General features: G+C 42.1%; 14 protein-coding genes across 14 annotated transcripts; all 14 read left to right on the top strand.

Moving 5' to 3' along the window:
* Positions 1-200: 200 nt before the first annotated feature.
* Positions 201-515, top strand: TM35_000211180 (uncharacterized protein; the record flags this gene model as incomplete). The annotated part of the gene is made up of 1 exon (XM_029026968.1): positions 201-515. One exon carries the CDS (start codon positions 201-203, stop codon positions 513-515), a length of 315 nt encoding a protein of 104 aa, XP_028881578.1.
* A 3,718-nt stretch (positions 516-4,233) lies between these two features.
* TM35_000211170 (uncharacterized protein) lies at positions 4,234-4,644 on the top strand (the record flags this gene model as incomplete). The annotated part of the gene is made up of 1 exon (XM_029026967.1): positions 4,234-4,644. One exon carries the CDS (start codon positions 4,234-4,236, stop codon positions 4,642-4,644), a length of 411 nt encoding a protein of 136 aa, XP_028881577.1.
* Positions 4,645-7,505: 2,861 nt separating this feature from the next.
* On the top strand, positions 7,506-9,563 carry TM35_000211160 (thimet oligopeptidase; the record flags this gene model as incomplete). The annotated part of the gene is made up of 1 exon (XM_029026966.1): positions 7,506-9,563. One exon carries the CDS (start codon positions 7,506-7,508, stop codon positions 9,561-9,563), a length of 2,058 nt encoding a protein of 685 aa, XP_028881576.1.
* Positions 9,564-9,884: 321 nt separating this feature from the next.
* TM35_000211150 (uncharacterized protein) lies at positions 9,885-11,369 on the top strand (the record flags this gene model as incomplete). Its single annotated transcript, XM_029026965.1, has 1 exon — positions 9,885-11,369. The coding sequence occupies one exon, from the start codon at positions 9,885-9,887 to the stop codon at positions 11,367-11,369; it is 1,485 nt and encodes a 494-aa protein (XP_028881575.1).
* Positions 11,370-11,583: 214 nt separating this feature from the next.
* On the top strand, positions 11,584-13,215 carry TM35_000211140 (putative WD40 repeat-containing protein; the record flags this gene model as incomplete). Its single annotated transcript, XM_029026964.1, has 1 exon — positions 11,584-13,215. The coding sequence occupies one exon, from the start codon at positions 11,584-11,586 to the stop codon at positions 13,213-13,215; it is 1,632 nt and encodes a 543-aa protein (XP_028881574.1).
* Positions 13,216-14,088: 873 nt separating this feature from the next.
* On the top strand, positions 14,089-15,768 carry TM35_000211130 (proline oxidase; the record flags this gene model as incomplete). The annotated part of the gene is made up of 1 exon (XM_029026963.1): positions 14,089-15,768. One exon carries the CDS (start codon positions 14,089-14,091, stop codon positions 15,766-15,768), a length of 1,680 nt encoding a protein of 559 aa, XP_028881573.1.
* Positions 15,769-16,303: 535 nt separating this feature from the next.
* On the top strand, positions 16,304-17,533 carry TM35_000211120 (putative CDP-diacylglycerol synthetase; the record flags this gene model as incomplete). Its single annotated transcript, XM_029026962.1, has 1 exon — positions 16,304-17,533. The coding sequence occupies one exon, from the start codon at positions 16,304-16,306 to the stop codon at positions 17,531-17,533; it is 1,230 nt and encodes a 409-aa protein (XP_028881572.1).
* Positions 17,534-17,722: 189 nt separating this feature from the next.
* TM35_000211110 (40S ribosomal protein S33) lies at positions 17,723-18,082 on the top strand (the record flags this gene model as incomplete). The annotated part of the gene is made up of 1 exon (XM_029026961.1): positions 17,723-18,082. One exon carries the CDS (start codon positions 17,723-17,725, stop codon positions 18,080-18,082), a length of 360 nt encoding a protein of 119 aa, XP_028881571.1.
* A 736-nt stretch (positions 18,083-18,818) lies between these two features.
* On the top strand, positions 18,819-19,805 carry TM35_000211100 (putative 40S ribosomal protein S33; the record flags this gene model as incomplete). Its single annotated transcript, XM_029026960.1, has 1 exon — positions 18,819-19,805. The coding sequence occupies one exon, from the start codon at positions 18,819-18,821 to the stop codon at positions 19,803-19,805; it is 987 nt and encodes a 328-aa protein (XP_028881570.1).
* A 299-nt stretch (positions 19,806-20,104) lies between these two features.
* Positions 20,105-21,865, top strand: TM35_000211090 (uncharacterized protein; the record flags this gene model as incomplete). The annotated part of the gene is made up of 1 exon (XM_029026959.1): positions 20,105-21,865. The coding sequence occupies one exon, from the start codon at positions 20,105-20,107 to the stop codon at positions 21,863-21,865; it is 1,761 nt and encodes a 586-aa protein (XP_028881569.1).
* Positions 21,866-22,174: 309 nt separating this feature from the next.
* TM35_000211080 (uncharacterized protein) lies at positions 22,175-22,720 on the top strand (the record flags this gene model as incomplete). The annotated part of the gene is made up of 1 exon (XM_029026958.1): positions 22,175-22,720. The coding sequence occupies one exon, from the start codon at positions 22,175-22,177 to the stop codon at positions 22,718-22,720; it is 546 nt and encodes a 181-aa protein (XP_028881568.1).
* A 234-nt stretch (positions 22,721-22,954) lies between these two features.
* TM35_000211070 (uncharacterized protein) lies at positions 22,955-24,121 on the top strand (the record flags this gene model as incomplete). The annotated part of the gene is made up of 1 exon (XM_029026957.1): positions 22,955-24,121. The coding sequence occupies one exon, from the start codon at positions 22,955-22,957 to the stop codon at positions 24,119-24,121; it is 1,167 nt and encodes a 388-aa protein (XP_028881567.1).
* A 531-nt stretch (positions 24,122-24,652) lies between these two features.
* On the top strand, positions 24,653-25,342 carry TM35_000211060 (cyclophilin-type peptidyl-prolyl cis-trans isomerase; the record flags this gene model as incomplete). Its single annotated transcript, XM_029026956.1, has 1 exon — positions 24,653-25,342. One exon carries the CDS (start codon positions 24,653-24,655, stop codon positions 25,340-25,342), a length of 690 nt encoding a protein of 229 aa, XP_028881566.1.
* A 272-nt stretch (positions 25,343-25,614) lies between these two features.
* TM35_000211050 (surface protease GP63) lies at positions 25,615-26,835 on the top strand (the record flags this gene model as incomplete). The annotated part of the gene is made up of 1 exon (XM_029026955.1): positions 25,615-26,835. A coding segment is annotated over one exon (1,221 nt), but the record flags the coding sequence as incomplete, so codon positions are not given.

The raw sequence follows: 26,835 nt of genomic DNA, 5'->3' as shown, positions 1-26,835 counted from the left end.
CCCGCAGGATGTTGCAAACCCAGGGGCGGTGCTGGAGAGAGGGAGCTCGCTTCTCTAGATATATGAGGCGTGCCCCGTGGCGCTGGCCAACCTACTCTTCCAGGCAAGTCTTCTCCTCCAATCTCATGGTGGGGGGGGGGGGTGGAATCTGTCGAATATAGAAGCGGTTTATCGTTTTAAAGGTTGACAGTAAAATCCTCATGAATTTCCCCAAGGGTTATTTCTTTCAAAAGCGGCGATTGTTGTTACCACCGGGGTTTGTTTCTATGGCGCGCTCGCTCCTGCGGGATCCATCGGGCTTTTGCGAGGCTCCTTTCGTTGAGAAATCGAAAAACTTGAATCCATTTAGGCCCATGCAAAGAAGAGATTTCCGAAATGCTTGGCGCCACGGTTGTCGCACCAAAAGAAAAACACGTTGTTTTTTTTTTTTTTTTCTTAGCGAACCTTCCTCTACCAATGCAAGGCGGCCCGCCGAAGCCCAACCCCAAAAACTTGTTTCGTCCAATATCGGCTGAAATAATTTGCAGCGAAACGTTGTGCATAATCTTTTTTTTTTTGCTGGTTCAATTCCTGAGACCCGATCTCCCTCCAAAGGCCTTCAATAGGGAAGTAAACGGGGCACTGCCGCAATGAATTTCAAGAAATCAAATTTAACTACACCAAAGGAAAAAGGGAATGCTACCTTTTTTTTTTTGTAAAAATAAAATTAGTATTATTTTAATACTGGTGATGGTGAACCCAGTTTTTTTTCGGCTCTTGCCACACGGTTTGCCACCTCTAGAATCCGAAAGAAAAGGCGCTATTGTGCTAGAAACTGATTGCTTGCGCATGGTTTGCTGCGTGTGCTCTCTAGCCTTGGAATGGTCCCATTCTTATCCCCTTTCTTCTCTTTTTAGCTAGGTGTCCGTTGCAGACTCTGCAAGGTAAATGGATGACAGGTACTCGGCTTCCTTTTCATTAGTGAGCAGCGGACCCTGACAATGCGTTGGTGGGAAACCCTAACAGCATTTAAGAAGTTACAATTATGTGCTTAAACCGTTGCGTTTAAACAATTTCTCTCTACTGCTTTTATATTTTATTATACCTCTTTTTTCCAAATACCGCTCACACTGGAAGGTGGGGCTTCTTTACGTCTACCAAAGTGTGAAAATAATTAACTTAGACAACTAATGTGATTATATCACAGTTGGAAATGGTTTGGTTAACTGTGAGCCGGTGCGCATTAATGTCAAAGCATCTGGGGAAATTTGTTTTGCATAAATTAACATTTTTTGGGGTTTTTAAGTAGATTCAGAAAAACATCCTTCTACAATTAGAAGAACAAGTGTGATAGTTGTACACAGCAGATCGCCCAAAAACACAACAGATATTTCCAATCTTTCTTTTTGCGGAACCATCATCAACCGCAAAAAAAAGTCCCAACAAAAAAAGATTGACAATAAATCGACTGGCAAGTAATAAATAAAAATGTTGGCAGAAAGGCTCCCAAGAAACACCTGGTGGTGATCTTTGAAGGGCGAATTCTTAGCAAGACGTGGGTCCGAAATGTTTGTTTTCGCTTTGCTCTGGGGTCTCTCCTTTCTGCCTCGCCGCTGGGAACTTGGAGCCCTGCAAGGAAGCTCGAGAAAAAAAAACGCTGAAATCCGATCGCTGATTACAGTTCTGCGTTGCCATTTGTGATTCCCCACCATGGACGAGAGTTAACCCAGAACACCGTGTCATGAAAGGCGCCGGGATTCCATTTAATGGGTGTTTTGGTTTGGGTCAAAGTGTCGGCAAAGCGAGGGGCAACCATCACTTTATTATTCTATAGATCCCCGCTGCTCAATTAAAGGCCGTGGCCGTTAGGTGCCTTGGGAATGGCGCGAAACATCCTGCGGATATTTCGGCACACCAAAATCATGAAGGCCCCTTTGCTTTCTAGCCGGCCCGGCGTTTTTTAAAAGGACTAGTTTGCTCTCTCGGCGCCCAAGGTGGTTTCGCGCATCCGGTGCTTGTATGGCGCAGGTTGGGGGTTGGTTAGTTTTCAGCCCCTTCTCATATCCTCGCTTCGCGGGGGCGTCTCCTTCGGAAAAACGCTCAACGCCACCCCTTCCTCAGCACACCGGCGCGGGTCTATTTTCTCCACCGCCAATGCTTGTAAACGGCGGTGTTTTTTTTTTTTTTTTTCGTTTTCCGGCGACTTTGTGATGGGTAAGGTTCCGCTTTGCCGCTTTTGATTGGCGGGGGTGTGGGTGGGTGATTTGTTTCTCTCTTGCATCCGAAAAGACACCAGATTAAAGTGTTCCTTTCGAAAGAGTGTGGCTGGGAAAATGGTATGTTTATAAGAATATATATTTTTTAAGATGATAACAGAAATACGGCAATTATTTTTAGGCCTCTAATAATTGGCCTATAAAAATGTATTTGCAAGCGTTCTGCGAATTAATGGCCAACTGTATTCTCATTTTTTTTTCCGCCCAGAAAACAGCACTTGTCTGAATTGCCATATAGATGGTATTTTAAATTGAGAATGGGGAACTGTTTCTGCATTTTGACAGAGGAAACAGAACGAACATAGAAACGTCGCGGTGCCCCATGATTACTTTTACCGTGCCAAAAAAAAAAAACAATAATCTTAGCCTTGCCTCCAGAATAAACAAGAACAGAAGAACAAAAAGAAAAAAAACCTGTATTTGACCTCCACGAATTTGAACCCCTTCGTGTATAAAAAAAAAATCGTATTCTTCCAGAGAGTTATTTATTAAAAACATCCTAAGAACTGACGGAATAGAAGTGTGCTGGGGAGCCCCTTTTTAGCCCGCCTCCCGCTCGGGGGAGGAGAGGGTTGGGTTGGGTGGGCTTTTCAGAAACTTACGATTAACAGACTGTAAGATTGGAAAGGAAACTCATTTTCCTAAATGTTAAAACCCAAAGCACAAGATTTATTAACTAAAAAATAGTAAGACTCAATTATTCTTTTAGCCAGCTGAGAAAAAAAAAACGGTTGTTTCGAGAGGGCAGGCTGTTAAAGAAAGGGGCATTCTCAAGGGGTTTAATTTGTGGAAGGTAATGCGGGAGGCGGGTTAAGACACTTTAACGCCTTCTTTTCAGGAAGTGAGAAAAATGTATTTATAGAGAATGGGGAGTTTTTGAGACTCATAACAGTTTATGTTGTTATTTTCTTTATAGCGATAGTGGGAAGAAAAACCATCAATATTAATTTATTTTCACTTTTATTCTTTCTTTTTAGAGGGGAAAAGAGGGCACTAGAGTATTCCTTTCTCTGTCCACAAAAAAGGTTTTCCAAAACACAGGAACAAGACTATTCTGAGTTTTATTTTACGCTTTGCGTGTTGCGCTTGGGCGTTAGTGGGGGGCCAAGGTCTCGCCAAAGTGCCCGTCTTCTTTTCTTGAAAATGGCTTCGTTTCTACGCTGCTAAAGGGTTCGTGTTATTTTCACGTGGTCCTCAATATTTTTTTCAACTTGCGATAAGCGGAAGAAACCGCACCCGAGGTCAGTATGGAAGAAGAAGTCGTCCCAACCAATTCCGCTATGCGGGTTGCATGGGCTTCTCCTGTTTTTCCGAGGCGTGGGCATTCTGGCCGGTGGGGTTCCGTGGAACACCTAAACCCAGCCCAGACATGGACGTTTGTGTTTTCTCCGATTGCCCCACTTCAGAAGCAAAAGGAAAATAAAGGGAAAGAAAAAACTAAGCATCAGGAAGTGTTCAATGCGGCGTCTGTTTTCTGCATGTTCCTCCTTCTAGGGGTTTCCTTCTTTACCATTTTGCAGAAGTGGCAGAGGGATTCTTGATAAAATAAAAAAAAAAAACTTCTTCTGCGTTTCATGCTTAGAAATAGTTTCGGGTGTCTCTTTTATTGACAAAATAGGAGAAACAGAAAATTCCCTGAGGAACATTTTCCCAAACACCTATGAATATGACGTGGGAAAAAATCATAAGCACACACAAATCATTTCCTATGAAGCAAATGGTTTGAGGAATTTGATATGGGGGTACGGGTCAAAGATCAGATAACCAGAGGGGTCACAGATTGGATTGATAACCAAAGGTAAAATAATAAGAAAAGCAGAAAATCAAAAAGACCTTTTTTTTCAATTTCATGAATATTCTACGGCTTTAATTGTATATTTTTATTGCTAGAAAGAATAAAAACACACCCTGTCGCCACACAAAGGCTAGGCCATAAAATCCGGGTAGATGCGATTATTTCATGGGGTTTTCATGAACAATGGATTTTGTATTCCTCTACTTTGGGTGCCTTGGTTTACATCAGCAGATGCCGGTGGGAATTCCTCACCAAAAGAATTCGTACAAAAAGCGCAATTCAATAGCAGACCGAGCCCCTCATGCAATGGGGAAGGCGGTTGTGTTAACGGTGGCGTTCCGCAATCTGCTTGGCAGAATGTGCCGCCAAGAATTTCGAGGGGCCCGCCATCTCTTCTGGAGGGCTGTGTTGCAAAGCGGCCTTCGTACGCTAGAGCATTCAGCGTGCACCAGGTTGGGGTTGGGTGGGGGGAATTTCGGGGAAACGCCTGGCCAGAAATGGCAAATACCCATCCAGAAGCGAGGGATTAAAGGGTTTGCCTTATTGGGGTCGTGTAAAGCCCTTCTTGGATCCAAAAGTCTTGCGTTTTATTAACGTGCGGCCTAGGTAACGATGTGCTGCTTTATCTTGGTGCTGAGGTTAAGTGCTTTATGTTGCCCAAGGAAACTAAATGCACTCACTAAATTTTTGAAGGAGGTGGCTTCCTCAACAACCGCAATATATTTTACAGGTGGTCTCCTTAAAAAACCAAATTCTTTTTATTTTTATTTTTTCAGCACATGCGTTCTTTGGAATGCTATCCGCTTGGTGGCGTTTGGCCGTTGAAAGGCGGAGTGGGGTCCATTGCCTCGTATTCTTTTGAGGGAAGTCATGGCCAGCAAACTCTATAGAGGATAATTTGCTGGTTCATAAGCTACAAACGTCATACAGCACTGGGGCCAGCAGAGTCGTGCTGGGACAAAACCTTATCCAAGAAGATCCTGGGGCGCGCGCTAGCGTACCATCAGCAGCAGTTTCTTTTATATATTTCACTTTGGTGTGAATGCTACTAAAACGGAGAGGCACAGGGACCCTAGAGATAGTAACAATTATGCCCTCCAGTGGCGGAAATTAGATTAGGCCGTTGAGGCGACTCGGAGAGACGAAAAAAAAATCCATCTTCTTCCACCTATGGGGCTCTTTTGATCCCATTGCCAATGCGCAATTCCTTAGCGAAAGGGTAATAAAATACAATAAAAAAACAAAAAAAAATTATATACATATACCGTTGGGTATTTATGTATTCCTGCGATGTCCCGCGCCATTGGGGCAAAACCCATAAAGACACGAGTAACGACAACAACGAAAAAAAATCAACATTTGGCTCTGGAATGGGTCCAATTTTTTCCTCCTTTCCCAGCTGGGGGCGGTTAAAGCAAAGCAGAAACTGCCGCTGTCGTTTGCCCAAGGGCGGGTGGGAATGGGGGCCCATTCCTCGGGGAAGGGCCGCGTTTCTAAAATATCAAATCGCAATCTTGCGGTCTCCGGACCGCGCTTTGGTTAGGGGGTGGCGAAAGGTGTCCCCGTGAGAAAAGGCAAAAAATCTGAAGAACCAAGTGGTTCGGCCGGGGTTCTCTGCGCCGCGCCGGTCGTGACATTTCCCACGTTCCAAAGCAAAAGAAGGACAGGAAAGATTTCGCACGGGCAAGTCGTTTTTGGAACCCTTCGCGCGCGCTCCCCCATGCCGGTCGTCCGACCCCTTTTGGTTAACGTTCTTTTTTATTATTTGTTTTCCGGTTGGTGCGTGCCCGCGCGTTGTCCCACCCCCTTTTGGTGGCCTTCCCTTTCCCTGGCGCCCGGCGGCCGGATCATTTGGAGAGAAACCCCGAAAACCCTGAAAAACGAATGAAAAAAAATAACGCCATTTCCCCCACCCGCGCCGCGGCGAGGGAGGCAGCCCCGTAATTTTCAGAGGGCGCCGGTTCGCGGGAAGCGGTGGGGACGGAGCGGCTGCTTCGTTCGTGGGCTTCGTGGGCTTCGCGTGCCCCGGCGGCGCTCTTGAGGCGTGGGGGCGCTTCCCCGCTCTTCGTGAAGTCTCGTCTCTCCTCGTGCCGGTGGCGTCCGAAACCTTTTGAGCTGGGGCGAGCTCTTGTGTGTTTCGCGTGTATTTTTATTTTCTCGTATCGCCACGGGTCTATTGTTTGTAATTTGATTTTGTGCGATGATTTGTGGTAGTGCGGGTTTGTGTTTTTTCCTTAACACCACCAATTCTAAATTTAGAATTGTTTACAGAATAGAGAAATATTGTGTCGGACGAATATTTATTCTTCTCCCCTCTTCGAGTGGTTGGAAACATTACCCTTATTTTTCGTACATTATTGCTAAAATGGACTGCAATCTATACCATTCCAATGGATTACCAAATAATAGCGGAATTGCCACGCCATGGTGCCCAATTTTAATACCAGCAGAAGCAATTGGATACACGCGGATGAATAAATAAAGCTGAAGAAGGATACTATATTTCCTGTTTTTCTTTCTATATATATATGTTTTGGCGTTCTCCCTATTTTTTTTTTTTTTTTTGAGGCAAACAGAACGGCGCACTGCGAAGGTATAACCTGTAAGGGTGTTTGCGTTTCCTGAGCGATGCCCTTTATATCGTCGTTAGCAAGCGTAATTTTTTTTTTTTTTTGCCACTTTTTTTTGCTTCTATTAATAAGAAAAAAAATATCTCAACTGATTTCGGAGCTCTTGTACAAAAAAAAAATAATAATGTGATGATAGTGGTGGGGATGGAAATTGAAAAAAAAAAAAAAAAGGAAGAGGTTATGCCTTACAGAAATTTATGATTAAATTTAAATAATATTTTATTTTGTTGAATTTATCTTAATACCGGTCATTTGGTTAGTGTAGGTTTTGAAGTCTTGTTCAACCTAACCCTCTCCACCTCCCAATGGAAGGGCGGGTTGGAATTCACTTTCACCAGCTAAATCTTTTTGGTAATCAACGGCCCATAGATTATAAAGGTTTTCTTGACCTGCTTTGGCGGAATTCGTCTAAATGTAATACTTGACTTCGGCCTAGAAATTGAGAGAAAAAAAAACCAGATATAAATATTTTTTCTATTACTATTGTTTAAAAGTGCAAAACGGGTCTTAGGATGTTCTTTTCTTTCTATGCTGGTATGATTCTAAACATTCTGTAAAACTGTGTTTTTTTTTTTTTTTAAAGAGTGTAGGTGTTTAGGGGGTTTTCTTTTTTTTTTCTGTTTGTCTTACCTGCGATTTTTTTTTTTTTTTTTTATTGAAGAGAAAAATGAGGATTAAAAAAAAAAAAAAAGAAAAACTCTGTCCCCCCCCTTTTTTTACTTTGCTCCTTTTTTCCTCTCTTGTATTGTTTTGATAAGCCAATTTTTTTTTATTTACTAGTAAAGCAAAAAGTGGTTTCTGTTTTTATTTTGTGAGGTGAAAACGATGGCTCTCAGATTGTTTTCCGATGTGGGAACCGCGGCAAAATGTGCCTCATTGTTTCCCAAAACCGCGTCCGCATGTGAAGCGCTGGCTGCCGAAGCCAAAACCCGTGCGCTTGCAAAACTAAGTGAGATATATTCTTGTAAAGAAGAGGGTCATACATTTTCTAATACGGCAGTTGTGGCTGATATTGCAGCTGCAGAATTGGGTGTATCAACAAGTTTACTTTCTGTAACCATGAATGTTTCACCAGATCGAGTCACAAGAGAAGAAGCTAATAAGCAAATTGTTGAACTTAGATCATTTGAAATTGATCATTTTCAATCGAACAAACCTTTATTTGAAGCTCTTAAAAGTGTTTCTTTAAGTACCCAATATCAGAGCGAATACCTTAATGGAACAAAGGATAAGGAGTATTCTTACTGGCTTGAAGAGGAACTGAAAGAATATAGACGAAAAGGAATGGAGTTGCCTGATGAAAAATTTAAGGAAGTTGTGGCTTTGCAAAAAGAATTAACAGCGTTATGCACAACATTTTCTCGAAATATCAGTGAAGATAAAACTGAAATTTTGGTTACAGCTGATGCTCTAAAAGGTGTTCCGGAAGGTATCATCAATAACCTCAAAAAAACTGATGATGGAAAATATATTTTAAAGTTGGATTACCCAACATATTTTGGTGTAATGAAGAACTGTGAAATTGCATCGACTCGTCAGGCTATGGCTCGAGCAGCAAGTAATAAGGCATATCCTGAGAATGAACAAATCCTAAAGGAGATGATAATAAAGCGACAAAAGCTAGCCGAACTTCTCGGTTTTACGTCTTATAGTTATCTTAACTTGGATAATAAGATGGCAAAATCTCCTGAAATTGCGCGAAAATTTGTCGATGATCTTATTCCTCGTCTTCAACACAAATGGAAATCTGAGTTAGAGCTTATAAAAAAACATTTACATGAAAGTTGCATTCTTACTGAAAATGGTTTGTTGCGGGAATATGATGTCGCATTTATGATTAATCAAATAAAAAAGAACCAGCTAAATGTAAGTGAAACAGAGATTCAGGAATACTTTCCTCTTGATGTTACTGTGAAAGGATTATTTGATATTTATCAGGCATTTTTTGATATTACGTTTACTCGTATAGATAATGGCTCAGAACTTTGGGATGAAAATGCTTTTACCCTTCATGTTAAAGATAATGTAACAGGAAAGACGTTGGGACATATAATACTGGATCTCTTTCCCAGAGAAGGAAAATACTCGCATGCTTGCTGTCATTCAGTGGTTCCACCTGTTCTTTTACAAGGATCTGAAAATGAATTTTCACCAGCGTTAGCAGTAGTTATTGCAAACTTTCCAAAACCATCAGGAGATCGTCCATCATTATTTCTTCATGATGATGTAACTACATTTTTTCACGAATTTGGTCATGCTATTCATGGACTTATGGGACGAAGTCGTATGGCTTCTTTTGCTGGGACGAATGTCAAATGGGATTTTGTTGAGTTACCCTCACAAATGCTAGAGGAATGGGTTTGGGAACCAGAAATTCTTCAGAAAATATCTTCCCATTATAAAACACATAAAAAATTACCAAGTGAACTTGTTGAGGCAAAAGTTAAATCTCGAAATGCATTCAGTGGTCGGGATTCGTTGCGACAATTGGAATTTGCTACTTACTCACTGGAAATTTTTGATGCTCCGTTTGCAAAAGGGAATGATGAAAATAAATTGAACACCACCTCACTCATGAATAGTGTACGTTTGCGTATTAATCCTGAAATTAAATACGAAAGTGACAATCACTTTGAATGTGGTTTTGGACACCTAACTGGTTATGGTGCCGGCTATTATGGTTATATGTGGTCTAAAGTTTTTGCACTTGACGTGTATGAGTACATTAAGAGTCATGACGGTCTTTTGAGTCCTGTCCTCGGAAGGCGTTACGTATCTGATATTATCGGTGTGGGAGGTGGTCAAGATCCCAGTGATATGTTGCGAAAGTTTTTGGGGAGGGAACCTAACAGTGATGCTTTCTTAAAAAATCTTGGGGTGTAGGATTTATTTCGAAGAGGAAGTAAAAACGTAGATGAACGTGGATAAAAAAAAAAAAAAAGAAAAGAAGGGCTTTATTTAGAAAAAAAAAATTGTGTTTTTTTTTTTTTTACTGGGATCTATTAGTTCTGCTCTTTTTATTTTTAATTAAAAAAAAAGAAGAAGAGTTTAGTGAAGAAGAAAAGTATATTCGCACTTTGTATAGTTATTTTATTTTATTTTCTTTTTATTTTTTTTTTCTTTTTAAAATAGAAGCTTTTAATTTGTTGATTTTGTTTTTCTTTTTTTATTTTTATTTTCGTTCCGATGAACTAGCAATCGATTATGTCAGTCGACTTGTCCTCTTCTTCTTCTTCTGATGAAGAGCTTCGAACAGCACTTCGACGTAACGCCAGATTAAGGGAAAACAATACAAGGGCTGAGTTCTTGTCGTTACCTCGTACTATTGTTTACAATAATGAGTCTGTAGAGGTAAGGTGTGGGACTGTCTATTGTCCTTTTAGGAAAGTATATTTCCATATACAATCAGTAAAACGAAATCCGGCGGCTTTTTTTGGCGATGGGAATGTGAGAAGAAACAAACGTTCTTACTTACCTCCATCATCGATTTGGTTTTTGAATGCTTCCCATGGAGAGGAGATATCTGGACAGAGAAAAAGAGTCACTCTCACTGAAACGAACGTCAAAGGGTTTTATATATTTGATGGCATTGCTGACTCTTCTGCCTCTCCTCCCTTGCAAGTAAGGAGTGAACCACTGTTGCAAAATTTTAGGTACTCTCGTATAATGATGCCTAGTCGTTTTGAAGATGCTCTGACTTCTCCAATTCAATTGCGTGTTGAAGAAGGTATCTGGAAATGTCTCCCGTACAAGATACCACGTAAAAGTCTTATTGGAAATTTCCCAGATGATCGGCTTGTTTTTTGCGATTTGGAATCCCAATCATCGATTTCTGTTATAGAAGATGGAGAAGTGTTTTCTTGTCCTTTCTTTGCAAGCCCTCAAGATCGTTCGATGATTGGAATGCAACTCGTCAGTGAACGTAATCTTGTAGTTTTGAGTAGTAAAGTGTTACATCATATTTCCTGGGATCCAGATATTCCATTAGTTCTTAAATCATGGACTTCTCGTCGTTTAGCTTGTGGTTTTTTTAATTGCTTGTGTTCTATTCCATTTTATGGAGGATCATCTGTGTCATCGGTTTTCGCTTCCACAGGACATGATCTTTTTAAGGCTATTATAAGGGAGGATGATCATCCTATAATGGAAAAGTTTCATGGCTTTAGAAGATCTGCATTTTCATCACTTGATGCCTATTCTATGGGGCCTCTTGCTAGCAAGGTACTTTTGTGTGGTAAGAGGGATGGTTCCATTTTGGTTCAACCTTTGGAGACCATGCGAACCTCTAAATTGCTTGATTTTGGTTCGATACATAATTCAGCTTCTATATCTTATATTCGTTGTCTACAGAATTCGTTTAAATTTGTTTCAATTGCTAGTAATGGTGAGGTGAAGTTGTGGGATGTGAGGTACATGAAGACAAGAGAACCTGTTGCTAATCTACAAATTAGTAGAGGTATTGGTTTTTTTCATGGTGTACAAGCTACTTTTCTTGATGATCTTGCGTGTGTTGCAGTTCCTGATGGTTCCGTTTCGTGTATTAATTTAAGGAAGTGGGTAAATATTGGGCAATACCGAAGAGTTGGAAACCATGAAAACCCGCTGCATTTAGTACGAACTTTATCTGGATACCAGATACTGGATGTCGGCGAGGAGAGCACAATGGCGTGCTCATTGCACATTGTATAATCAGTTAAATTTTTTTTTATTCTGTTTTTACTTTGTATTCGTAATATAAGTGTTAAAACATAGATTTTTATTCTAGCTTTACTGCAATGTTTTTTTTTTTTTTTTTCTTTCCCTCTCATTTACTTTTAGTTCTTTTCTTATCTACTCTGGTGTTTATAAGGACTGACGTTGGGTGCTGTAAAGAGGGGGAAAAAAAATACGTCAACAGAGTGTTATGGGTGCTTGCATATCCTCTTTTAGTCACCCTTCTCCTCGACGAGAAGTTGCAGCTACAAAAACTGTGGTGTCATCTGCAAGCACTCCCGTAACCTTCAGAGAACATCGGAGTTTTGACCTACCTTTTGATGGCTATAATCCTGAAATAAACATATATAGATCTGTTTTACGGGTACCAAATGAAAAACGTTCTCCCTCTATAGCAGTTTTGCAAAGGGTTATTGCTGATCGTGAGACCCAGGCCAACTGTAATGTAGTGGGTGGTATTTCTCCTGTTTCCTCAGAAGGTCGTTTACCAACTCGGAAGAGGCAGATGAGTATTGTTGAAAGGACGAGGCGAATGAGTAGCATCATGAATGAGTTTAGTGAGAGAATAAATAGTCTCTTATCAATGCGAGAAGATGAAGACAATGAATCTTATCTAAAACGTGCATTTTTGCTTTTGGATTCACAAGGAAGAGATGCACTCTCTGAAGAGAATCTAGTAAAGGGTTTGGGTGCACTCCGTTCACGTCATTTGATAAGCACGATGTTTGCAGCAGCTGATGGAAACAAAGATGGATACTTAGATTGGGAAGAGTTTTCAAGGTTTTTTAGGTACCTAAAAGAGTCTAACTGCATTCTTGCCGAGAACGCAGATCTGGATTTTGCGTTGGAGAGAAACATGCAAAACAAGATTATTCAAAAAACTCCTGTTCGACAATATCTTCGAGATATTAAGGTATTAAACTTACCAAGTCAAGCAGGTCGTATAAAGTGTATCGCAATGTCAGGAGATCTTGAAATGTATGCAGTATCTCATCGAAATGATTGCACTGTTCATCTTTATACATTAGCTGGAATAGAAGTTCGACAACTTACCGGTCATTCTAATTCTCTTTTGGGTATCACTTTTTCTCCTGATAAAAGATACATTGCTACAGCATCGCGTGATTGGACAATGATCCTCTGGGATTCTACTGCTGGTCAAGCTGTTCAGTGCGTTCAACATGATGGTGTTGTTACCGCTGTAGCTTTTTCTTTTAATGGAAGGTTCCTCTACACTGGATGCCAGGATAATATCGTACGCAGATTATCCATTCCAAAGGGTAAATTGAAAGCTACTCTAAAAGGTTTTTCAAGTACAAAACCCGGGGTTATTGTAGCATTAGCTACACAACACACTAAGAATGAATATGTGGTTTTTTCTCGAAGCTGTGATAAGAGTGCTTATATTGTGGATGCGTTAAATCTCGCTGAACCAAGACAGTTGAGTGGACATAATACAATTGTATGGCATGTACGATACAACCCTGACGATTCTCTTATTCTAACTGGTTGTGAAGAGAGGTTGAAGATTTGGAATGCCCAATATCTTACAATTGTTGCTGATTTCGATAGTAAAGCATTTACTCTTAATGATTGTGGGGCTTTTTGCACTGCTGCTGTTTTTTTCCCATTAGGGTATGAAAATATGCTTATGGTGTTTACCTCGCGCCGACAATTTTACGTGATTAACATAGATACAGGGGATATTCTCTTGGATTTTACCCTACGAGCACCTGTATACGCTTCGGCCTCAGACTTCACAAGCCATGGTCTTGTTTGCGGTGATGACTATGGAAACGTTTATAACATAAAGCTCCTGTAGCAAAATACCATGTATGATTGGTATCGCTTTTCGTTTGCCGCTTTTTTTTTTTTCCTTTTCCTCTGCACGGCGGACGAAATAATAATTAAAAAAAAAAACATTGGCAAATACTCACTGACATCTACGGAGAACATAGTATCTACTTACATTGGCCATTTGTACGTTGTGCTGCTTGCTTGGCTACTTTTTTTTTTGATTTTTTTTTTTTTTTTTTATAAATGACTCATCACAGGGCTTTAATGGACGTGTGAGCACTTAAGTTTGCTGATAAAGAGCACATTGACTATATACACATATAATTGTATGTTTCTTTTTGCGTTTGTTTGCATTATACTTTTCGATGTAATTCTTGCTTTCGTATAAATGTGGAAAATTGAGTGAGTGAAGAAGGTGCTTACGTGGGCGGAGCTCATATGATTCAGTTGTCTGGATCGCATGGGACACAAAGGTGGAGGAAAAAAAAAAAAAGAAGAGCTAGAATGAGGAAAAAAGGAAGATATCAAATCCCCATGAAAATATGAGAGAGAAGACTTATGCATGGAGAATAATTATGAGTGAATAATATATACTCTTTCTTGGAGTATGATACCAATTTCTTCTCCCTTCTTGGGTATTCTATTCTATTGCTCTTTCAAATAGAAAAACAAAAAGAAAAAAAAATACTACTACCAGTAGACCTCTTCCTTGAACGTATGAATTTTTTTTTTTCTTTGTGGTGAATTTATTAGTTATTATTTTTATAGTGAGGATAGATTTGGGGGGGGGGTGGAGGGTGGTTGACTTTTTTTCTACTGTCATTTGTTATTTTTCTTCCTTTGACTGTTTTGCAGGATAAAGAGCACAGAGATATAGCTGACTAGGGAAAGAGAATAAATGATGTACCGATCCTATGTCAAGTTTGCATCAACAACACCGCGGTTTTTGGCCCCACATACGCCGGCAACCAAGAAAGTGAATTTCAATGATGACACTATTTTTCGAGGGAAATCTCTTTGGTGGCTCTTACGTGCCCTCCTTGTCCTTCGTATGTGCAGGATTGAGTACTTGTCTAAGAATTCTGTTGCTCTGATGAAGCGTGCGGAGTCTGTATTTGGTCCATACCTGGCGTACAACACCGTAGTTAAGGCGACTGTGTATGGCCACTTCTGCGCTGGTGAAGATGAGCGTGAACTGAAGTGTACTGTGAAGGCGTTGGAGAGCCAAGGCATTGGCTCTGTTCTTGACTATGCTGCAGAGGCGGATGCGGAGGGGTTTGCACCGGCACCTGGTATGGAAGAGGCACCAAACTTGTCCATGGCAAATCTCGTGCATAACACCACTGTGACGTATCTTCCGCATGAGCGGTTGTATGATGAGAACATGAAGCTCTATGTCATGTGTGTGATGCATGCCTCACTGAATCTCCCAGTGAACGGTGCTGGATTAGCAGCTGTGAAGGTGACGGGGATGTGCCAGCCGCAGTTACTGGCACGAGTGTCGGCTATTCTCCTTTCAGTGCACCAAGGTTGGGTGCGCTTCTTTACCGAAGAGGCAACTCCACCTCTTGAAGAGTGTCGTATTGTGGTTGGGACAAATACGGAACACCAACGGTTTCTCACGGAGGATCAGGTACGCAAGGGTCTCTCACGCTATGGCAACGTGCGTAAATACACGGACAAGGAAATAGATGCTATTCTCAAACTACTTGATGAGAATAAGGACGGAAAGGTAAACTACTACAAGTTCAAAAAGGTTGTAACAAGGGCTATTCTTTCACTGGATCCAACACCAGCGCAGATGTTAATCAGGGACATGTTACCAACACTCACAGAAGAGGAGCGTGAGCTATGGCGTGCGCTTTACAAGCGTTTGTCACTGATTGTCCGTACAGCTAAAGAGCTCAATGTTCGTGTTCTCTTTGATGCCGAACAAACCTTCTACCAGCTTGCTATTGACTACCTTGTTGTTGAATTTCAGCGACAGTACAATTTGGATGAGCCAACTGTGTATAACACATACCAGTGCTACTTAACATACACAGAGGATCGTGTTTTTAATGATTTAACACGTGCTGAACTTGAAGGATGGATGTGGGGAGGAAAAATGGTGCGTGGCGCATATATGAACCAGGAAAGAGAAACAGCATCAAAGTACAACTACACGAGTCCTGTGTGGTCGACGTATGAAGAAACCAATAAATGTTACCAAGCATGTGCAAAACGTGTGCTGGATGAATTCGCCAGACTTCCTGATAAACCTTATGAGGTATTGTTCGGTACACACAACAAGGAATCTGTACAAGAAATATCAGATTATCTTCTTAAGATTCCTCCCACCAAAGGACATGCTGTGTTTGCGCAGTTGTACGGTATGGCAGACAATCTGACTATCCCTCTGAAAAATGCCGGATTTGATGTATTTAAGTATGTTCCTTATGGCCCAGTTAAGGAAACCGTTCATTATTTAGGAAGACGGGCAATGGAGAATTCTTCTATTCTTACCTCTGGAGATACGGAAGAGATTGGGTTGATGAAGAAGGAATTGCGTCGTCGCGTTCTTTGGTTTATGAAATAATGGAACCCTACTCCTCCTATTTCTCGAAGAAAGCAAATGTAGGACCGATTGGAAAACTTAGTTTGTAATTTTGGTGGTGGGGATATTTCTTTTCGCATCATGTTACCACATTCAACTTAAAACGAAAACCATATATTTATTCTATTTTTAAAAGAAAACGTGACAATATTGGAGATCAATAATAAGAAAACGGAATAAAGGAATACTTACATGATAACAAGGGAAAAAAAAAACAATCTCTGAATATGCGGAGTGACAAATGGAAATATAATGACGACCAAGGGTTTTAATGTATCTTTTCCGTAAGGAGGGATTTATGTCTGCTCCATCTGTAGAGAGAGAGAGAGAGAGAGATTAGGGAAAAAAAAATTAATTGAAAGCAAGATTATCTCATTTTTCTGGTAATAAGAGATATATTCTTTAAATTTTTTCTTTTTTTTTTCTACTATTTCATTCGTTCGTACCGCATTCCTTTACCCTAATGTTTCTCATTTTTAATTGTGTAGTTAATTATTCTATAGTTGTTTTATTTTTGATGCAGAGCAGTAACACAAAGCGTGTCTTGTCTCCATTAAAAGGTAGGGAGTCGCGTCGAGTAGATGAAGTGAAAAAAGAACCATCAACTAAAAAGCTTCCATCAAAGTTGAGCGCTTACAAGGACTTCATCAACAGAACTATCTTCACAATTGTCATGGCGTATATTTTTCTTGGACTCGTTTCATTAGGTGTAGAGGTTGTTATCCCTCTTGTTCTTATAATTATATGTACGATGTTTCACGAGATCACGAGAATTAATCAGCGAGCCCGAAAGGAAAGACAACTTCCATCAGTCTTTATTTTAAAACTATGGTTCCTCGGAAGCACCATATTTCTGGTAACGGCACATAGCGTTCGTGACCCCTTGGTTGCCACTTACCCATGGCTTTTAAAATACTACAAAAACTTTGGTATGTTGGCATTTGGTCTATCTATGATTGGTATCGTTGGTTTTGTGCTGAGTCTTCGAAAAGGTATGTACCGATATCAGTTTATACAGTTCACTTGGATAGTGATGACCCTAATGTTTATTGTAATTCAGGGAAGCATGCAATTAAAAAATATGATGCGAGGAATGATTTGGTTCCTTCTTCCAGTGAGCTGTGTTATTAATAATGATATTTGGGCCTACGCCTTTGGTAAATTTTTTGGCCGAACGAAGTTGTTGGCTTTATCCCCAAAAAAGACTTTGGAAGGATTTCTGGGAGCATTTCTTTTTACTGTGATATGGGCGTTCTGGTTCGCAGGGTTTCTTGGATATTTCCCTCAGCTGTACTGTCCAAAGGCTGACTTCCACTCACCGATGCTATGCGAGAAGGATCCATTGTTTATACAACGATCGGTTCCGTTGCCCTTTATTGTTCAAAAATTGACAGGTGGATATCTGACAGCTATTCAGTGTTCTAAGGCGCAACAACACGCTCTTGTGCTTGCCACCTTTGCATCATTGGTGGCTCCATTTGGGGGTTTCTTCGCCAGTGGCTTGAAACGTGCCTTTAAACTAAAAGATTTTGGTGATCTTATCCCTGGCCATGGTGGCATTACCGATCGTATGGACTGTCAGGGTATGATGGGGTTCTTTACGTACGTTTACCTGAGAAGCTACGTGTACTCTGACACAAGTTGCCCCTCTTCAAGTGATTTAAGTAGCTGTGCGTTGCGGCTCAGTGAAGAGGCGAGGCGCAATCTCATACACGTTCTGAATGAATCTCTTTCGCAGGGTATATAAAAGCAAAGTAAAAAAAAAAACAAAAAAAACAAAAACAAAACAAAAACAAAAAAAAAAAAAACAATTCAGCAATGTGGGAAGTTCATACTGTGTGATGTTTATTATTTTCTGTCCTCGTTTATTTTGTATTTCTTTTATCTTTTCCTTTAATTCAACAGAAGAAAAAAAAAAAACGAAACCCTACTGGTTATGCATTTGTATTCTCCTTGCCTCTTTTTCATTTTCATTTTTCTTTTCCTTTTTCTTTCGAGTAGTCGACTAACCATGGCAGAAGTAGCAGCAACAGCAGCAGCAAAGAAGGACAAGAAGGCCCCCCAGGAGGAGGTTGTTGTGCAGCAGACAGACCAGGCACAGGTTGGCCTGATCATCAAGGTTCTTGGCCGCACTGGCTCCCGCGGTAATGTGACACAGGTCCGTGTCCGTCTGATGGCGGAGGAGGGATCTCCTGATGCAAACCGAACCATTGTGCGCAATGTGAAGGGACCATGCAAGGAGGGTGACATGCTCTCGCTTATGGAGACGGAGCGCGAGGCCCGACGTCTGCGTTGAGTTTTTCGACATTGTTTTCTTATTTTTCTTCTATCTATCTTTTATTTATTTTTCCTGATCAATATGGTCTTTCTATGTTTCTTTTTTTTTGTTGATTCATTCTTGTTTTAATACTGATTCTTCTTATAGACAAATGAGTTTTGGTATTATTATTTCTCTTTGTTTCCTTTTCCATTCTTTGTTTTCTATAGCTTTCTGTAGCCATGGCAGAAGTAGCAGCAACAGCAGCAGCAAAGAAGGACAAGAAGGCCCCCCAGGAGGAGGTTGTTGTGCAGCAGACAGACCAGGCACAGGTTGGCCTGATCATCAAGGTTCTTGGCCGCACTGGCTCCCGCGGTAATGTGACACAGGTCCGTGTCCGTCTGATGGCGGAGGAGGGATCTCCTGATGCAAACCGAACCATTGTGCGCAATGTGAAGGGACCATGCAAGGAGGGTGACATGCTCTCGCTTATGGAGACGGAGCGCGAGGCCCGACGCCTGCGTTGAGCAATATTTCAATTTTTCTCTTTTAGCTTTTTTTTCATTTGGTGTTCTCACTCTTGAGTTTCGCTTCCTATATATATGTTTTTTTCTCCACTTGTTTTTGTTCACTTTGTTTTTCAATTATTTTCTTTGTTCTTTAAAACAATATGAATGTCTTGTCTTTTGACTCAAATTCTATTTTTTTTTTTTTTTTGTTTGTTTGTTTTGCTCTTCTTGTACCCACGTTATGTTTGGGTTCAGCCTCAAGGTGAATGAGCGTAGCGCTTGAGGAGCTTGTCCAGGCCCTCACCCTTCTACAGCAGGCGAGTGCGCTAGATGTGTCGGGTGAGAATGAGATGGCCATAGAAATGTATAATGCTGCCATGGAGGAGTTAGACACTGTGGCCCCCTACCTACCCCCCGAACACGCTGATGTAGTTAGGAGAAATACAGGAGAAATAAAGCGCCGAATAGATCTTATCAAGAGGGATCAATGGATTCAAGAGAGAAGAAGTGAATTTCCGACCTTTCCTGTAGAGTATGTACCACAGCCGGTGCCTGTTGAGGAGTTTAGGGTCCCGGTGGATCCGACTTTTCGCGTTCTGTGGTTGATGCGTCTGTTGCAGCGGTCAATGCGGCAAGGTGCATTTCTTGCGCCTGATCTCTTTGTGGGGAAAGATGTATGGTATCAAAATGGGGGTGGTGCAGCCCTCAAGCATACAGGTCCGAAAATACGTTACTTTGCTTCTCTCTGTGAGGCACTGGAGTTACTGCGCGCGGTGGAGAACTTAGGCAATGTTGAGGCTGCCACTAAAAGTCTGCAGAAATACTTCAAAACAGCGGAGGAGTCGACAGTGACGTTAGAGACGGATATGGGAATACGTGGGGAGGGGACATCATCGCGCTCTAAGCTGGAGCGGGGCGTTAGAGGTCTGTTCCACAAGGGACAACAGGTGCTTCGAACATGGATGAACCAGGAGTCAAATATAGAGCTGTTTATTGTATGGGCAGTGAATACGCTTGAACAGGCACAACTGTTTGAAAAATGGATTATATTTTACTCGCATCTCCCAAATACACCAGCAGTCGTAGGTATTCTTGAACTCTTGCATCGCATTGTTGCACTTCTCTACACCGGCCTGTGCAGTTTTCTTCTTCGTGATATGGCTATTCTTGTGGAACGACACCAAGAAAAATGTCGAAAGAGTGCTACCAGGTTGCTTCCAGTGACTGTAAAGTTGGATGGTGCCTCTAGTTAGCAATGGCGAAAGAAAAAAAAAAATAAGAAGGAACAGTGGATGTTGATTATCGATAGTGACAAGATCAAAATAAGGAGCATTCGAGATGATAAAGTGAAACGAAAAAAAAAAAGGCAAGTGAGGTGAGCAAATGTCTTTTACTTGCTTTTTCTTTGACCAATATGCTGAGTGGGGAAGCAACCATCACTGTCTGTTAGTGTTTCTATACTTTAAATTCAAATTCCTTCGTATTCACTCTTTATCCCCATCTTTCTTTCTTTCTGCCTTTCTCTTTATTCTGAATTAGTGCACTCTGAAAGATGGAAAGACCACAGCTCACTTTGGATGCTGCATACAAGTTTACACTATGGTGTGGTCTCTTTTCTAGTCTTCTCAACACTCAAGAGAAAGGTAGTGAGTACGATGTACATGACCGATGGGTAGCGAATGTTGCTACATCATTTATCAAAACCACACTCCCGCGCAAAATACAGAGAACTTGCTGCTTATCTGGAGCATGTGGAAGAAACTCTCTGACTCACAAAAAAATCCATTTTGGACGTGGCGAGGTATCTGTAGGGCGTGGTGAGCGTGACGATGTGTGTGCCTGTGTGGCGCATGCAACAGCATGTTTGGGACAACCTGTTTCTCTTCTTTTAAGGGACTATAGTTCCTCCCCTTCTTTGGTTGGAGATGGTTATGAAGGATTACGCTGTATGCTGCGACATATGATTCTTCAGAGTGTAACATTTTCTGGAATACCAGAATTTCGCGATGCAAGAGAAGTTGTGAGCGAACTGAGTAAAACTTTGAGTAGTAACAAGAGAACACTAACACGTGTCAGTCTTGGAGGACTCCCATCCCATGTTTCTATCACGTCATTGTTTTATTCACTCGCGAGAACAGATATCGTGATAGAGTTAAGGCTGGAGCACTGCTACATAGATGATGTCACTGATCTTGTTAACTACATGAACACATCAAAACTACTTCAACGTCTTTCGTTACGTGGAAATAGGGGAATATCTGATGTTATTGAGGAGCTGGCTACTGGAGTTTCTAACTGTTCTTCTTTACTTACCTTTGATATGGGTCACTGTGGCTTGAGTGATTCACACCTTAGACTGTTTCTCTCTCGATTGAATAACTTTTCCTACCGTACACGTTTTTCTCTTGATATATCAAATAACGTTCTAACCGATATGTGCTTTGTGAACCTATCAAACGCGCCTCCGGCGTTCTGTAAAATACTAACCCACCTAAATCTTAGTGGTCACGACTTTAAAGGCTGTAAATGTCTCGTTGTAGACATGCTTTGCAATTTTTCTGCATTGACTGGTATTACCCTAGATCACTGTGAACTTGGTTCCCGCGATGTGGAACTACTCTTCAGAGAGATATCTCACTCCCATCGTTGCTGGAGTCAACTCTCGTTTTGCGGGGATCGGTTATCATTGGAAGATATTAAACGACTTACACTTGCTCAATTTGCACAAAATGCTACCATTTCTGTGGCAGGCAACAGACTTGGATCTTCTTTGCGGAAGTTGCATTTAGCATATATAATTCCATTTCTTTCCGAACTTGATCTTTCGCTCTGCGAAATCGAAGATGAGGGCGTGGTGCAATTGGCAAAAGTCCTAGAAGATGCACAACCAGTTCCTTTACGTGTACTTAGACTTGATAACAACAATATTGGCATGGGGGGAAACAAGAAGTTTGTCGGATTGCAGTTCCTTGGAAGGGCTCTACGTGCAAGATACGCACCGAATCTTGAAGTGCTATCACTAGCAAGAAACAAGTTGTCACTTCGACCATTGCTGACGTTAGTGGAGCAGGTTTCATCTTCACTAAAGGAACTGAACATCTCGTACTCATCCATTGCGACTAACGATGATCAACTTAACGATCTCCTCGGAACAATAATAAAGCGCCAGAAGGCTCCGATTCAAGGTGACGCATTCAATCAACTCGACCTCTGGGCTCTTCGTACTTGTGATGTGGACGTTCGTTTTAGCATCGATGTGGCTACACGGCTTGAGGGACAACGAGCTCTACGTGTCATTATGGAGGTGAAATAAATACCTCTTTTTTATTTGTTTGTTTCCTTTGTTGTGGTTGTTTTTTTTTTTTTTTGGTGCTGCTTGTTTTTGCTCCTTCTGCGGCAGCGCCGGCACCAGCAGCAGGTGTTTTGCGTATTTATCCACTTTTTTGTTTTGCTGCGTTTTTTTTTTTTTTTTCTTTGTATATGCATGATGTCTTTTATTCTTTTTTTTTTGCTTTAGTACTGCATTTCCCCACACCTACTGAATCGATTCCTTTTGTTCCTGATCTCTCATGTTTTGTTGCTTTCTTTTTATTTTCCTTGTTTAGGCGGGGCAAGCAGTCTTATGTCGGCAGGCAATGTACAGCGTGTTCCGCCCACCTTGCTGTTACAGGAGGAGCTCAAGCTTTTAGACGGTTTGTTTGAAGGACGAATGCGTTACCGGGTCTATCGCCACCATTTGTTTTTTCGTGAGGCTGATATATTGCGTAGAGCATTGCGCAAAGAATTGCCACATTTGGCTGAACCTGCTGTTGGGCAACGTGAATGTCTATTACGACGGCTTCTTTTCTTGACAGTGCGATGCGCGGAGACTGCGGTACTTGAGATGAGTGCCTCCCGCGTGGATACAATTTCCCTTGCTGCACTTCTTTTGGCAGTTTCTTCACGAATTGGATGTGTGCTTGGGGCTCTTTCACGGCACACACGGAATGAGTTTGCTGAAATAGCTGTGGAGAACACAAAGTTCTTCATTGCACAGAAGAAACGATGTCGTCAGAAGCGTACGCGTTCAACTGGCAACACAATTTTATTGCGACATCCAACCATCGGAAGTGTACTCGAAGTGGCAGCAGCAGCAACAGCAACATCTGATGTTGATAATGATATCTGAAGTTCAGGCGACGTGATTCTTGCTGCTGATGCACTCTGTTCGGTTAATTTTTTACGTGGGGTTCATCTTATTATGTCCCTAATTTATTCTGTATTAGTTCATGCCTATGTTTGTTATTATTATTATTATTATTATTATTATTATTATTATTCTATTTTCTTTCCTCTTTTATCATCTTTTTTTTTCCCATTCGTCTATCGCGTTGTGTAGTTTTTACAGCAGTGGAGAGAAGAAATGTCGTCCATTGGTGGTTTTAAGCGCCGTACCCCCAAAACACTAAAGACACGCCGGGCACTAAAGAAGTATGAGCCCAAGGTGGTTGAGAACCCTAAGAAGGTACTGTACCTGAGAGGGGCCCGCACGAGCAGTGTAGTGAATGACGCGATGACTGATCTCTTCGCCATCACCAAACCCCACTGCAAGAAGCTAAAGAAACGGAATGCGTTTCATCCCTTTGAGAGCCGTGAGCACTTGGAGTTCCTCGGTTTTAAGAACGACTGTTCACTCTTTTGCTTTACCAGTGACAGTAAGAAGCGACCACACAACATTGTGATTGGCAGACAGTTCGACTTCCACGTTCTTGACATGGTGGAGCTTGGCATTTTGGCGGCTGATCGCCTCGACATGTCGCAGGCAAAGGGCCTGGATGTCGCCGCACTTGGCGGAAAGCCGTTCTTTGTGTTTGAGGGGAGTGAATTTGACAGTGACCCGACGTTTGTGCGGCTTAAGAGTCTGTTGATTGATTTCTTCCGTGGTGGGACGGAGGCGGAGATAAACCTTGATGGTTGTGACCGCGTTCTGGCATTTTCTCTCCGCTCGCAGAACGGTGAAGATGCCTGCATTGCACCATCAACGGATTGCTACAGCAGCAGTAATAATAGCAGCAGTAGACCGCAGCGTGAGCGTGGGAATACTGTGCTCTGCATGCGACACTACGCACTACAAAAACCACCAACAGTGGGTGGCATGCCAAAGAGTCTCGCCAACAATGTGCAGTTAATGGACATTGGGCCAAACTTTGACTTCCTCATGGGACGCGCTTCCTTCGCCACACCAGCAGAATTCAAGGTCGCAACAAGACTGCCGAAGGAGGTTCTGGCAACAATGCGCTCCACCGCCGCGAATGTCAGCACAGATGCAATGGGCAATCTCCGTGGACAGCTCCACGTTGGTAAACAAGATGTGGATCAGCTCAATCTCCGTCGCTTTAAGGCGCACAGAAAAACACGGCGTGGTGGTGATGATGATGGTGATGCGGGTGACGATGACACGACTGGAATGGTCGCTGGTGGGGTGATGGGAGATGATGACAACGAAGTGCCGCGTAAACGTCATCGCCGTCGCCGACGTACTGCTGCTGACGATACGGAAGAAGGTGCGAGGCCGGAAACAGATATATGATTCGATTAAATGATAGTTAAGATTTTCTTTATTGTTGTTTCTTACTAAACGAGAAAGGAAGGGGGAGTGGGAGGGAGATAGGAAAGGCAAAGAATAATAAAGTAGAGAAATATTATCTTTCTCACAATATATATTTAGATTTGTGCTTTTTAAAAAAATTTCTTCCCTCCCCACTTCTCTGAGAATGTGTGTTTAGGGAGCTGCAAGAAGCTGAAAGAGTATAGCAATGAAGAAGGGGCAGAGAAGAGAGTTTCGAATGTTTTTTTTTTCGAAGTTTCTTTCGTATAAATGACCGCTATCCTCATTTTTTTTTCTTCTTTTCCTTTTCTACTACTGCTCCCCTAATGGGAAAAAGGGGTCCCAGTTTACTTGCTTCAATGGTCACCACGGTTTCTCTTTTTTTTTTTCTTCTATTACTTACAATGAAGTATATCGAGCGCATAAAAATAGGGGGAAGGAATACCAGATATCGAGAAAAAAAAAAATAGGCTGCATCATTAACAGCAACATCAACATCATCACAACTACAGTATGCCTCTTCGTTTTTCTTCCGCATTCTTTCTTGGCGGTGCGATGAAGCTTCTGGTAAGTGGAACTGTATACGCTGCTGCTGCTGCATATGTGCCACCGTACCCGCAGAACTCGCACAACTCCGTTGTCTTCCTCGACACAGCCGTGCAGGAAGGCCGCACGTGGTTCGGCACCTCGTCGACAGAGCCTATTGGCCGTGTCGAAGTGGAACTCTTCGACGACACAGTGCCCATTACCGCCCGTAACTTCCGCGAACTCTGCCGCGGGAGCATCGACGGCGTATATAAGAAAGCACCGGACGGAACACCGCTGCACTTCAAGGGCTCCGTGTTCCACCGTATTATTCCTGAATTCATGGTACAGGGCGGCGACATCACAAAGGGCAACGGTACTGGCGGATGCTCTATCTACGGTGTACGCTTCAAGGACGAGTCCTTCGACGGAAAGGCAGGAAAACACAAGGCTGCCGGTATTCTTTCCATGGCAAATGCTGGACGCAATACAAATGGCTCGCAGTTCTTCATCTGCACCGTGCCGTGTGCGTGGTTGGATGGAAAACACGTGGTGTTCGGTCAAGTACTACGAGGGTATGAGAACGTCAAAAAAATTGAGGGATATGGCACACCGCACGGGAAACCAACAAAAACAGTCATGATCTCTGACTGCGGTGTTCTGAAGGATACATCATAATGAGCTTTCCCGATTTACATTATATATATTGTTTTCTTTCTTGTTTGATATCTGTGGATGTGATTTTCGATGCCTTATGTTGCTTTGTTTTCTGTCAATGCCTCCCCTACTCTCTTCTTTTTTTTTTCCTTCTAAGCTTGATCAAATCAGGAAGCGTATTCTATCTTTGTGTTTGCGTCCACTTCAACAAAGTATACACATACACAAACACACATACATACTCATATATATATATAAACACCGAAGAAAAAAAAAGAACGGAGGGCTCTATCATGCGTCACTTGTTGTGCCCTGTGCTGCTGCTCTTGTTGTTATGTTGTGCCGGCACGTCCCTTGCCGCTGTTGTGCAGCACTTACCGCAGAAAGGAGAGAGTGCTTTTCATGCGTACACTGTCGCCAACCATGGGAAGAGTGGGAGAAACTGGAAGCCCATTCACATCGAAGTATCCGCAGAGGACGTGGATAAAGTGTTGAAGAGCTGTGACAGAAAGCGAGCCTGGGCCGAAAGGACTGGGAGGTCGTTTCTCAGGACTGATGAGGATAAGGCGCTGTGCGATGATGAAACTGGGATAACTGATAAAAAGAAGGACCTCCTACTGAACAAACTCTTACCCGATGCGATCCAGTTGCATACAGATCGTCTCAGCATTGAACGGAAAGAGGGTAAGGTTGTGGTCTCTGCAAGCACCATAAGGTCATTTTCGACAGAATGCAAGGTCACAGTTGCCAGTGATCACAAAACAAATGGTTTCCCCAATGCTGACTTTGTGCTTTTTGTGGGCCTTGCCGCATCTCAAACGCCAACAAGAATATGTTCTCAGGAATTGGACAAACGGCCAACTTCTGCACTGATCCATTTTGTACCGAAAGACATTGTGGACACGAGGCACTTTGTCCGCACAGCAGCGCATGAGATTGCACATGGACTTGGTTTTCTGGTGAACCGTATGAAAGATCTCGGATTGATTAAATACGGAGCAATGGGAGCAAACAAGATGGCTGTGTATTCTAAAATAATGCAGAGGAAGATGAGAAAACATTACGACTGTGAGGTGGAACTCGTTACCGGCATGTACATGGAGGATGAGGGTAATGGTCAATACACGTCGCACTGGGAGCGAAGGATTGCGAAGGATGAATTGATGAGTCCATACACGGGAGAACCCTCTGGCATGTACTACACGGCACTCACACTTGCAGCATTCCATTCCATGCCCTTCTACAAGGCGAACTTCAACATGGCAGAGTCGATGAGCTGGGGGAAGAAATCTGGATGTGATTTACTTCATAAGACATGTACAAGGAGCAAGTATGAACTAATGAAGTACACCAGCATGTTCTGCGACGAAAACGAGCCTGTCTTGCAGTGCACATCTGACCGTTTCGCCCTTGGAATGTGTTCCTCCATTTCTGTACTTGATACCCTGCCTGAGGTGTACAGCTACTTTACAAAGACTGCTGGACAGAATGAGATGACGAATGGCTGCCCCATC

The sequence above is a fragment of the Trypanosoma theileri genome, assembly GCF_002087225.1.
Source record: "Trypanosoma theileri isolate Edinburgh chromosome Unknown TM35_Tth_21_V1, whole genome shotgun sequence".
Classification (NCBI taxonomy): domain Eukaryota; phylum Euglenozoa; class Kinetoplastea; order Trypanosomatida; family Trypanosomatidae; genus Trypanosoma; species Trypanosoma theileri.
This window is presented reverse-complemented; position numbering and strand designations above follow the sequence as displayed.